At 42.8% G+C, this 12,122-nt stretch overlaps 1 protein-coding gene across 19 annotated transcripts in view; it reads left to right on the forward strand.

The window, feature by feature from the left end:
* The window catches only part of ttn.1 (titin, tandem duplicate 1), a 221,661-nt gene that overhangs the window by 74,446 nt on the left and 135,093 nt on the right, over positions 1 to 12,122 (forward strand). For 14 of the 19 annotated variants that reach the window (XM_029426565.1, XM_029426579.1, XM_029426568.1 and 11 more), the window contains 12 exons: positions 4,449 to 4,523; positions 4,697 to 4,777; positions 4,958 to 5,041; positions 5,196 to 5,270; positions 5,422 to 5,496; positions 5,957 to 5,992; positions 6,190 to 6,210; positions 8,933 to 8,983; positions 9,791 to 10,189; positions 10,345 to 10,623; positions 11,400 to 11,669; positions 11,750 to 11,889. In XM_029426565.1, the coding sequence (XP_029282425.1) occupies positions 4,449 to 4,523; positions 4,697 to 4,777; positions 4,958 to 5,041; positions 5,196 to 5,270; positions 5,422 to 5,496; positions 5,957 to 5,992; positions 6,190 to 6,210; positions 8,933 to 8,983; positions 9,791 to 10,189; positions 10,345 to 10,623; positions 11,400 to 11,669; positions 11,750 to 11,889 (1,586 nt within the window). The remainder of the gene's footprint in view (positions 1 to 4,448; positions 4,524 to 4,696; positions 4,778 to 4,957; positions 5,042 to 5,195; positions 5,271 to 5,421; positions 5,497 to 5,956; positions 5,993 to 6,189; positions 6,211 to 8,932; positions 8,984 to 9,790; positions 10,190 to 10,344; positions 10,624 to 11,399; positions 11,670 to 11,749; positions 11,890 to 12,122) is intronic. The other 5 variants (XM_029426576.1, XM_029426572.1, XM_029426580.1 and 2 more) reach the window with 3 other exon arrangements.

The raw sequence follows: 12,122 nt of genomic DNA on the forward strand, positions 1-12,122 counted from the left end.
GGCTGATTGTAAAATTCGACAACTTAATATTTTTATCAAATATACTCTGAGGTTGATCTTCACATTAAGGTTTTTTTCTCTTCCTGTCTGTAAAACTTCATGTTGTCTAAAGCGTCTCAGCCGAACTTCTTACGATGCGTAAAAAGCATTGTTTTCTTGCCGTCCGTCTGTGATGTTTGTCCATTTATGTTTTGTCTGTTATCTTTCCTTCCTTACCTCTTCTTGAACTCTTGAAGCTGTGTGTTGACTCACAGTAATATTTCTCTGTTAACCTTGAAGAACCTGAACAAGAGAAAGTTTCCAGAAAGGTCACACCTGAAACTTATCAACCAAAACCTTCAGACGAGCCAAAAGCTGCTGCTCCCGAGCCCAAAGTGTCTGAAATGAAACCCAAAGAACCTGCAAAGAAAACTCCAGAAGCGCCTAAAGCAAGAGGTGAAGTAGAAATAGGTTTAACTCTTTAATATGTATGTGTAAATCTCAAGTGTTCGTCCCTGCTAACCTCTTTAAACTTGTCTAATGTATCTGGAGTTTGGCTTTCAGAGGGTTTGGAGGAATCTTTCCAAATAATCCCTCAACAAACTAACTCTAGAAATGTATATCATAGCTGCGGTGTATTAACAATGCAGATTACACCTTGTTTCTACAATAACCTTTTGATAAATGTGGAATATAACTTTGTAATGTTCTGCTGTAGTCAAACCAGTGGAAGTCGTAGTTCAGCTAATTGCTCCCAAGATAAATCCACCAAAGACTGAAGATAGTTTGACAAAAGGTCTGCGCCATCTTTGAACTCTTATGTGTGTTGTCATGTGGTTTCTGTGATACAGTCTTTGTTGTGTGTTCTGTAGTAGCACTCGTTAGAGTGGACTGTAGTGTTGTTGGTTACTGAGCATATATATATATATATATATATATATATATATTTATATATAATGTTATTTAAAGCAGAAGAACGACCAAAGCCTGAAGAAGTTGTAGTTCAGCCAACTGCGGCCAGGGTTACTCCCTCAACACCAGAACGTCTTCCAGCCAAAGGTACTGATCGGTGACTTTGAATCTTCCTCTTTGACTGTAAATTTGCTCGTTAAGAGTGTATTCTTTGAGTTTGCCTTGGTCACTGCCAGTAGGTTAAACTATACATAATGTTCTCTTAAGTGCAAGATGAACCCAGACCAGAGGAGCCGGTAGTTCAACCATCCGCACCAAAGGTTACTCCCCCCAAGGTTGCTCCACCTAAAGGTACTGCAAAGATGCTCCTCACAGATTTATTTCTCTCTGTTTTCTGTTTATGCTGTTTTTCATGTTTTAAGATTGTTTAATTGTACTGTATTAAATGGAAAGTAATATCTCCAAAATACCTTCTATGAATATCTTTGAGCATGCTAAGCACTCGTTAGAGTGTGACTTGCACTTTCAAAATTATGGTTATCAAGATAATTATTTTATGCATAAATGTTCTTCAAAGTTGTCTCAGAGCTGAAGACATCTGAAGTTCCAAGAAAGATGGCTGCTAAACCTGAGCCAGAAGCACAGAGGTCTGTCTTTGAAACAGAACCAGAAGAACCGAAGATGGTTCCTCAAGAATCAAAGAAGATTCCTGAAGCACCAAAGAAGACTCCTGAAGCTCCAAAGAAGGTCCCTGAAGAACCAAAGAATGTCCCTGAAGCACCAAAGAATGTCCCTGAAGCACCAAAGAATGTCCCTGAAGCACCAAAGAAAGTTCCTGAAGCACCAAAGACGGTTCCTGGAGCACCAAAGATGGTTCCTCAAGAACCAAAGAAGGTTCCTGAAGCACCAAAGAAGGTCCCTGAAGAACCAAAGAAGGTTCCTGAAGCAGCAAAGAAAGTTCCTGAAGCAGAAAAGATGGTTCCTGAAGCAGCAAAGATGGTTCCTGGAGCCCCTAAGAAGGTCCCAGAAGAACCAAAAAAGGTCCCAGAAGAACCAAAGATAGTTGCTATCGAACCAAAGAAGGCTCCAGTGGCACAGAAAATGGTTTCTGAACCACCGGAGAAAACTCCAGAGGCTCCAAAATTAGTAACAGAGGAACCAGTCAACCGCCAAACACCAACACCGCCACAAGATTTGGAAACATCAAAGCAAATTCGTCACGCTAAAAAGCCTCAGCAACCAGGTAGATAAGTCTGAACATTTTATTAACTAATCCTTCCTCATCTTGGTCTTCTAACTCACTTTTGGTATACTTTATTCTAAGCTATTAAGATAATTCTTCAAAGGTTATGTCCTGATGTGTGTGCTGTCATGTGTGTTGACTGTTTGCTGCATCATATCACTTACCAAAACAGTAAAACAGAGGGAGATACCACAGCAAACAACAGCACTAGCTATAACAAAGCCAGAGGCGGGTACATCCATCAAAGGTATGCTTAAACTTACAAATGTTCCTCAGGTACTTTTTAGAAAGTCACTTTTTTTGTAGTTTGACTAATTGTATTTATTTGTCCCTGAAACCAGATGAGGTTATTCCTTCTGGAAAAGTATTAGTCCAGCCAAAGTCTAAAGAAACTCCAGAGCAGAGAGGTAGTAATTCATAATACTCAGGCTCACAGTAGATTATATGTCACACTGAAATCTGTGTTTTTGTATCTTGATGGTTTTTGTCTTGTGTTTTCCTCTTGGCCACCGCTCCATGGTGCAAATCTTCAATCTTGGGTGATATTTTAAAAATTACTCCAGTTCCCACGAAGACGGATCTTAAGCAGACGACAGAAGTGCTTGAAGACAGCAGGAAGTCGTCTCTAAAGAGGGGGCATGGAGAGAGGATTTCTTTGGCAGAGAAAGTTGGACACAGGCAAGAGGAAGTGAGGATGTATGAAAGAGAAGTGGAGGTCAGGGAGTCCATGGCGAGAGAAGAAAGGGAGATGAGACAACAAATGCTTCTTGCAAAGGAACAGGATGAGGTTGCTTCAAGGTACGGTGGGGGTGAGCAGGTTGAAGAGCCACAAGAGGATTTTAAACCAGCATATAAACTGGAGGACACTGAAGCTCATGATGAAGAGTTCCCAAAGGACAAAGCAGTGGACCAGAGAGAAAAAATGTCTTCAGTGTCTGTCCCTCCACCTATAAAGAAAGCTGACCTTCTTCAATCAAAAAGAGACGTCATATCTCAACCTGAAATAACTCGTTCCACAAAGAAAGAAGTTCCTTCTCCTGACACTGGATTCACATCCCAAAAAGAGGAACTGTCCTATAAGAAAACTCCTCAAGAAAAGAAACTCGTAGGAACTGATGTTCCCTCTCTTTTTACCAAGCAGAAAGAAATAGTCTCAGTACATTGTGAAGACATCGAAGAAGAAACTCCAATGGAAGATCTTGTAAAACCTTCTACATCTAAAGAAATCACTGCGCCAAAGAAGCCTAAAGAAGTCACTGTTTCCAAGCAAGCTGTGGAAGAAGTTCCTAATGAAAGAACCATGCCTCGTACATCTGAACAAGATTTACCCCAAATCCTTCCCAAAACCACTCTTTCTCCTCCCCAAAACGAAGTAATAATCCCTAAGAAGATGGAGTTTTCAAGGGAAGTAATCAATGCAGTAAAAATGTATGTTGAAGACATTGTACCTCTGGAGAAACCAACCTCTGTGTCTGCAGAAGTGTCCTTTGTAGAAGAACTTGTCCCAGCAACAAGATCTATACCAGCAAGTACAGAAGTGTCACCCCCTGGCACAGATCAAATCCCTCCACCTGAGAAAACAGCCCATCTCGAGGAAGAAATTTCACCACTAAAAGAAACTGTTCTGCCTACAAAAAAGACATCTCCTAAACTTCCCAAAGCTGCTCCCGAAGAAGTCACTCTACCCAAGAAACCTATCACTAAAGCGAAGGTTGCTCCAACTAAACAATCTCAAGTTCCCCCACAGAAGAAACCTCTTCCCCCTGAAGAAGAAACCCTTCTCTCCAAGAAATCCTCTTCTCTGGCGCAAAAAACAATCACCCTCGAAGTTGATTCTTCTGAAGAAGTGAGAGCTGCTGCAGCTACACCTCCACAAACAAGAGAAGATGACAAGAAAACAAAGAAGGAATGTGAACAACAAAATCTTCAGAAAGGTATTCTTTCTTATTTGAGCCGCGTAGGCTTGTGGTCGTCTTTAGATCAACCCCTCTTTTAACATTTACTGCACTCACACATCTTCTAGTAGGGTCAAAAATGGTACATTTCACACTTATCGTTACAGTAAGCCGTCGTCGTCCTTTGTCCTTGTAACATGTTTTAATATCACTGCTCTACAAAGATACACCATGTACTAATGAACCTCTGGTCTATTAACATCTTTCATTGTTGAGGTTTTTTTTTTCCTTCATCTTCATATTGTCACTTCTTCTAGCTGTTTGTGCTGTTTAATAAGCCTAATAGTCTTAATCTAATAAGTCTAATAAGCGGTAATAAGTCTTGATTGACGTGATCTCGGCATCTTGTTTTCCCAAAGTATCTCCTCCGGAGGAGAAGAAACCATCTGCACCAAAGCCTTCAGCTCTTGCAGAGAAAGTTGCTCCTCCTACAGGTAGTTACTTTACTTTCTGCAGTCCTCATCTTTGCTAGCTCATCAAGAGTCAGCCATGTGGTTTTTCCTTTGTTTAATCTTGTCCTTATTGTCTTACTTGTTGTGTAACTCATTATGTTTTGACCAAGCGTCTTGTTTTCTTGGTGGTGACCTTGGCGTCTTGTATTTTAAAGTGTCTCCCCCAGATGAAAAGAAACCATCTGCACCAAAGCCTTCAGCTCCTGCTCCTTCAGAGAAAGTTGCTCCTCCTGCAGGTAGTTTCTTCACTTGGTTTTGTATGTTGTTGTGAACTAAATGTCCGTTTGTCTTCTTTGCTGACTGATCACAAGGTATCCTCAGTCTTATCTTGCATTGTTTCAGTGCAACTGTCTGTCTTGGTTGACCGTGTTGTTGTCTTGTTCTTGGTCATGATCTTGGCATCTTGTATTTTAAAGTGTCTCCCCCAGAGGAGAAGAAACCATCTGCACCAAAGCCTTCAGCTCCTGCAGCTCCTGCAGCCAAAGTGGCTCCTCCTGCAGGTACTTCTTTCACTTTGCACCACTGTCCACTCTTTGTGTTGATGTGTTTCTTAAGATAGAAGTCCTCCATGTTGTTTGTTATCTGTTTATTGTCTTGTGACTGTCACATCTTCTGCTCTCTTGGTCGTGACCTTTGCTATCTTGTGCTCCTAAGTGTGTCCTCCAGAGGAAAAGAAACCATCTGCACCAACACCAAAGTCTCCAGCAGAGAAAGTCATAACACCTGCAGGTAGTTTCTTCTGTATGTTGTTTATCTTCTGATTTGTCCTGCCTCAAAGACATCTGTTGGTATGAATCCTTTAACTGTTTTGTTTGAGTATCTGTCAGTAGCTCGTTCACCAAGTCTTGCCAGTGATTTAATTAAGTTGGCATTCTTGTAGCTCAAGTTGCACCGGTGACGAAGAAACCCGCCCCACCAGTCATAAAGGCCTCTCCGGAAGCCTCTCCACCTGAAGGTAACGTCTCTTCTGTAGCTTTTTATTTGTGTTATATGTATACATGTTATGTTATGTATATTATGTTGCTCTCTTCTGTTTGTCTCCCACTTCGAAGGATTTATTATGTGACCGCTTCAGTCTTCATACAAAGAAATCTGAGCTTTGATTGAAGAAATGCATTCAATGTCTAACTCTGTCTAAATCTGTTGTTTGTATAAACACAAATCCATTTTATGTTCTCTAATATGTGTTTCATGTTAACAGTATCTGTTGAATGAGTCCAAATAATCTTCAGAAATGTTTTTATAAACATCTCTTTGTGCATCTGGAGTTACTTTACTGTAACTTGGAACACGTGCAATGACGAGAAAACCAAAAGCATGCCACACTTTCAGTGTGTGTCTGTGTCATAAATTAAATTAACCTTCTTTTGTTTGTATTGTGTATACTTACATTGATTGTATTTCAATTCTTGCAGACAAGGAACCAGTATCAGCACCTGGACCAACTAAAGGTATACTAAATATTAGCTTCTTCATTTTAAAAGGGAAGTAAAATCTTGCTGTTAGTTATTCTCTCATAAACTACAGATATCTCTTGTTTTACATGTTTAAATGGTGTGTGATTTCTTTGTTGTTAGAGTGTTTGATGAAATGTTGAGTTGCCTGTATGTGAATGTTATAAAAGGTGTATTTACTGCCTCAACCACAGTGCCACCTCTTAAGCAAAAGGGTAAGATCCCAGTTCAAGAGACAAAAACCCCCGACTCACCGAAGCTGAAGAGTAAGTTCTCCCGAGCACCCAAAGAGAGGGAGCCAGAGCCGGAGGTCATTAAGCTGAAGAAGGTCCCTGTGAAACCTCCAGAGCCTGAGAAACAAGTCGTAATTCATAAATCAGAAGTGATGCATCATCAGGACATAGAACTGGCGGTTCATGGACTTCACGAGAGAGAAAATCGAGAGATTATAACACTCGGGAGAACTGAACGAGTCTTCACGGCAGAGGAGCAGACGGCTCACTTAGGCCAGTTTGAGGAAGCTGAAAAAGTTGCAGTTGTAGTGAAAACAGAGAAAATGGGATGGACAAGAACCCCAAAACCACAGAAAGAAGAAGAACCAGAGGTGCCAAAGGTAGAGAAAAGGAAAATAACTAAACTGCCAAAAGCAAATGAGCAGAAAGACTCAGCCAAACTGAAATCATTTGAAAAATCAGGGAAACCAGAAGAAGAACCGCAAAAGATCAAACTAAAGAAGGTGCCAACTAAGCCCAAAGAGCCGGAGAAGGAAGTCATAACTCATAAAGTGGAAGTGACGAGGCATTATGATTCAGAACAGACAGTTCAGAAACTTCGCCATAGAGAAGATCGAGAGTTGCTGACAGTGGGAAGAACCGAACGAGTCTTCACCGCTGCCAAAGAAGAATCTGACCTGGGACACACAGAGGAACCTGAAGAACTGGAGCCAGAGGTTGAAGAGTTGAGATGGATCAGAACCCCTAAAGCGCCAAAAGCTGATGAACCTGAGCCAGATTTAACTAAAAAGAAAATAAAGATATTGCCAAAGAAAGAGGAGGAGCCAGAAGTTGTGACTCTGAAACCATTTGAAAAACCTGAGAAACCCGAGACAGCTGAACCTGCAAAAGCTAAGATAGAAGGGGAGTCAAACACAGAAACTGAACGCAGTCCATACAAGAGAGTGGAGACGCCGCAGAGCGATCCACCCACCGCTGCAATAAAACACAGAGAAGTTGCTCCCGCCTCGAGTCCTGAGGTAACTCCTGACGTCGGGGAAGACCAGGAGCATATCCCGCAGAGGAAAAAAGTTGATCAGGTCCCCAAAGAGGAGGAACCTACAGCTGCCGACAAGCTTTGCAGAAAAACTAAAATGATTTCCACACCAGAAAAAGAGAAGGAGCAGGTCATGTTGAAACCTTTCACCAAAACTGAAGAAAAACCAGATAAAGCATCAGAGGAAGAGAAAACAAAGCCTGTGGACACAAAGGCACCCAGTCAAACTCCAAGAAAGGAAACTCCTAAAGAGCCTAGGAAAGTTGAAAAGACTGCAACGCCTAAAAAAGAGGATGAGAAACCTCAAGAGGAAACTGTTCACAAGATGCCCAGTCCACCAGGAAAGAAAGAGATCCCACAAAAGCAAACAGACATCCTGAAGAAAGGTATCAAACTCAAAAAGACTCCTTCACCTAGAGTGCATAAAGAGAAGGTTGAAGAAGAAAAGCCCCTCAAACATATCGAGCAACTGAAGAAGGTTGAGTTAAAAAAGACGCCGTCACCAAAAGTCGATAGGCCGAAACCTAAAGAGCTGGAGCACGTCCCCGTTGAGAAGAAGCCAAGTGCTGAGAAAGTCCAACGGATTCCCAAGAGTGTTTCATCAAAAGACTCAGTCGAAGCTATTACGCTCAAAAAGGTCCCGCAGAAAACGCCACCGGAGGAGGATTTACAACCAGAGAGGGCTGCCAAAGGGCGGATCCCCCTGGGGAAGGAGGTTTCTCCTGGAGCCGTGCAGATGCAGAAGGTGCCCACACAGCCGGAGGAGGAGGTGTTCGAAGAGGAGGCTGAACTAAAGGAAGGCGAGGAGGAGGACGAGGCCTGGGGCTGGGAGCTGGTCCCCTCTGATGACTGGGAAGGTGAAGGGGTGGACGGGGCGTTGGAGACTCCAGGCATGCCTGGCGCCAAACGAGGTGAGGCGAAGGCCGGCGGTCTCCCCGTCTGATGACTCTGAAGCCTCATCCATCTCAAAAAACTCATCTAACCCTCATCACATCAACCAGAGCTCATATATTCAGCCGCCATCCATCCACTGAGATACTGTCCATCATATAATGTCTGTCCGTCATCATGTCATTCACTACGACGTTCAGTTTCCTGCATCGTCTTCAATCCATGTTTGTCTTCATCTTGTCCCATGTAGGGATGGGAATTGTAAGATGTTATCCAATTCTTTGTTGTTTCCTGATAAATAGTTTGGTGGAAAAAGAGTATATAGCGGTTATGGCTCCGGTCCCAAACTTAAACGTGATCAGATTGTGCACAAACCGCCGGAAAGAACTTGGAAGAACTCGATTCCCATCCCTAGTCCCATTATTCATCCAATAGTCCCTCCATCTTTATCCTCTTCATCTATGTGATGTTCTCATGTTGCCCTTCATATGTCTTTCCTCAAATGTGTTGTCCATCAGCCTTAAAGTGTTGAGTCTTCATGTCATTCACCTCAACTTTTAGTGTCTTCCAACCATCATCTTGTCCCCTTATTCATCAATTAGTCCCTCCATCGTTATCCTCTTCATCTGTGTAATGTCCCCTCCATGTTCTCATGTGAATATGTGTTTCACTTAGCATGTTAGCATAGCTCAAATCTTTCTCTTGATTTCTGCTGGAACGTTTAACAGCAATCTCAAACAGAGAAACTTAAAACTTGTCTTATTGTTTCTTGTCCAGATGGAAAACCTTCAGAGGAGTCAGCTAAAGGAAGAGGCCGAGGACTCGCGGGTATGAAACCATGACGTTAGAGCTAATGTGAACTAACGTTTGCTCTTTGTGTGTTTACTCTTCAACAAAACCAAATGTTTTTGTGATAGTGTCAAACATTTAGAAATGTGTACGTAAGTCTGTCAGGTACGGAAAGATCTGTAATCTTGATGTCGTTCAGGCAAAACTCTTGTAAAATGCTACATTTTGATACCCAGACCCAATGAGCAATATGTTTTACATTCCTGTAGAGCTACAACCATTAGTTGATGGAGATCTGCTTCTTTTCTCTGACATATTAAAGTGAATATCTTTGGCTATTTAAAGACATCTTGGACTTTGAGTAACTGGGACGGACATTTTTCAGTATTTCCTGACATTTTATAGACCAATTGATTAATGGTTATGGAAAATAATGGTTAGTTAGCCATTAGGGACGCTACTTTTAGCTGACATTGGTATCAATGTTCAGACCGTATTTTACGACCTTTGCTCTGTCTTAATATAGACACAACAAAGCCTTAATTACAGGTACTTAGCTTCACAGTCGCTTCATCTTTCTCTCTTTGCGTGTTGTATGTGTGGTTTGTTGTTTATGTTGCGTTGTATTTTTGGGGTTCTTCAAATAACCCTGCAGCAGCTCATGAAGAGTGACTCTGCAGGACTCTTAACAGACTCTTTTATTGGCTTTTGTTTGCTTAAATGTTCTTAAATGTGCGATTATGAAAACTGAATTGCATCTAATTTACGGTAGGCACAAGGTCCTTAAAACATCCGATGGTGCAATGTGTGATATGTGAAACTAACTTTCTGTCTGTGACGTTGCAGCGAGACAAACCCCGTCTCCTGGTGACGGCGGCCGGGGCCGCGGCCTGAGGCCCGGCGGAAAGGGTCCGTCTCCACCGGAGGAACCCTTTGGAGGATTCAAGCTGAAGGCCGTCCCCCTGAAGTTCATCAAGAAGATTCAGGACATCGTGCTACAGGAGGCCGAGTCCATCGGCTCGTCTGCCGTGTTTGAGTGCGAGGTGTCACCCTCCACTGCCATCGCCTCGTGGATGAAAGACGGCAGCAACCTCCGCGAGGGCCCCAAGCACAAGTTCACAGCTGATGGAAAAGATCGCAAGTTGAACATTATTGACGTCCAGCTGTCGGACACAGGCGAATACACCTGTGTGGCCAGGAACGCTGGCAAGGAAATAACATGCACAGCCAAGCTCGTCGTTGAAGGTAAGAAATAAATGATTTTAAGGAGTTTGATTTAGTTTATTGCTTGTGCTTTTTGTTTGCATCACAGAGTCACCGACTTTAGGTACGGTGCTGGCTATACTGACTGACGCCCAGACACTGCTGCACTTTGTTAACGACGTTGTGTGTTTGTGCAGAGCTGCCTGTAAAGTGGCTGAAAGATCTGGAGCCAGAGACTTCCTGTATCAAGAGTCAGCCCATGTATCTGACCTGTGAGCTGAACAAAGAGAGAGACGTGGTCTGGAAGCGCAATGGCGCCCTCCTGAAGAAACAGGCCGGAAAGCTGGTGATTAATATCATCGGGATGCAGCACGCTGTGACCATCCAGAACGCCACCGAGGAGGACGCCGGCGCCTACACGTGTGAGGTGGTTGGACAGGAGGACGTGAAGACCACAACCAATGTCAAAGTGATTGGTAAGCAGTCAGCGGGAGGAAAGTCCATCCTTCCCTTTTCGTAGATAATTGCCATGTGATTCGTCTAAATCCCAAGAGTTTTTATAAAATGAGGAATATATATGAATAAATTACAATTCGCTATAAAACATTAAAATAATGAACACATTCAGGAGATCGGAAGATATTGAAGAATCTCTAATTGTCTTTAAACTTAAATCTAAATCTTCAAACCTGTTTAATACTCCGCTACCGTCCCAGGTTATCTCTTGATTTTCCCTGAAGTTTTCCCGTGATAACATCAGGAACTAGATGATCACTTAGCACGGAGATGCGTTCACGAATGTGAAACTTAACGAGTGTATACGCTCCGTGATTCGGATCCGCTCAAAAATGTAATCTGTTCATTCATGGCCCGTCCTGCACTCTTCCAGTTTCCTGTAAATCAGACAGAAATGTCCTGTAATCCTGCTACAGACTGAGCTGCAAACATGATAATAACTATCAGCTAGTTTAGGACCCAGAGTACAACTGCTAATCACTGTAAAAACACTTACGACATTTCTCAAAGCATGTTAAATGTTGCCATGCTGCCTGCAGTAAGATATAACTTCATCACTGTTTAATGTTCAGCATGTTTACTGCGCCAGATAAAGATAAAAGTTAATTTAAGATTTAAAATGAAAGCTCAGACAGTATTGGACTTCACACGGCTCGGATTCGCTCTGGTATTTCTGGTTCTACCTACAAACTGTTTGCACTTTGTTTAAACAATTTTTACTCTCTGTGTTTCTCAGAAATCATCAAGGACTGGCTGGTGAAGCCTCTGAGAGACCAGCACGTGAAGCCGAAGGCTAAAGCCACGTTTAAATGTGAGCTGTTCAAGGATACTCCCAACTGGAAGTGGTTCAAAGGAGACAACGAGCTCGCTCCTTCGGACAAAGTGCAGATCAACAAAGACGGGCAGGACATGACTCTCACCATCAACAACTGCCAGGCTGACGACGTCTCCGACTACACCATCGAGGTGGAGGACCGCAGATACTCGGCCAAGCTCTCGCTCGGAGGTCGGTGCAACATTTACAAACCCATGTGAGAAGATGTCCACAGAGGTGAGAGATCTAACTTCCTGTGTTTGATGTTTCAGAGCGTGAGGCGGAGATCCTGAAGCCTCTCTCCAGCGTGGAGGTGGTGGAGAAGGAGGAGGCCAACTTTAACACGGAAATATCTGAGGAGGATGTAGTCGGGGAATGGAAACTGAGGGGCCAGGTGCTGCTGAGGTCCCCGGTGAGTTTTTAACTGACAGCAGATAAGAAATCTGGCACTTCTCGTATTTACCTCAAAGAAAATCCTGTAAAGAATGCCAAATATGAAAGTTAGTCTACTCTGGAGAAAGACAAGGTCACGCACTCATATAGTCGATGAGTACGACGGCGTATTGGAGCCATTGTAGTTAAAACATATTTTTTTCCAAAGCCAGGGAAAGGGGGTGATATTCCAAGAAAAAACTCACAATTTAA

The sequence above is a fragment of the Cottoperca gobio genome, unplaced genomic scaffold (assembly GCF_900634415.1).
Source record: "Cottoperca gobio unplaced genomic scaffold, fCotGob3.1 fCotGob3_200arrow_ctg1, whole genome shotgun sequence".
NCBI lineage: Eukaryota > Metazoa > Chordata > Actinopteri > Perciformes > Bovichtidae > Cottoperca > Cottoperca gobio.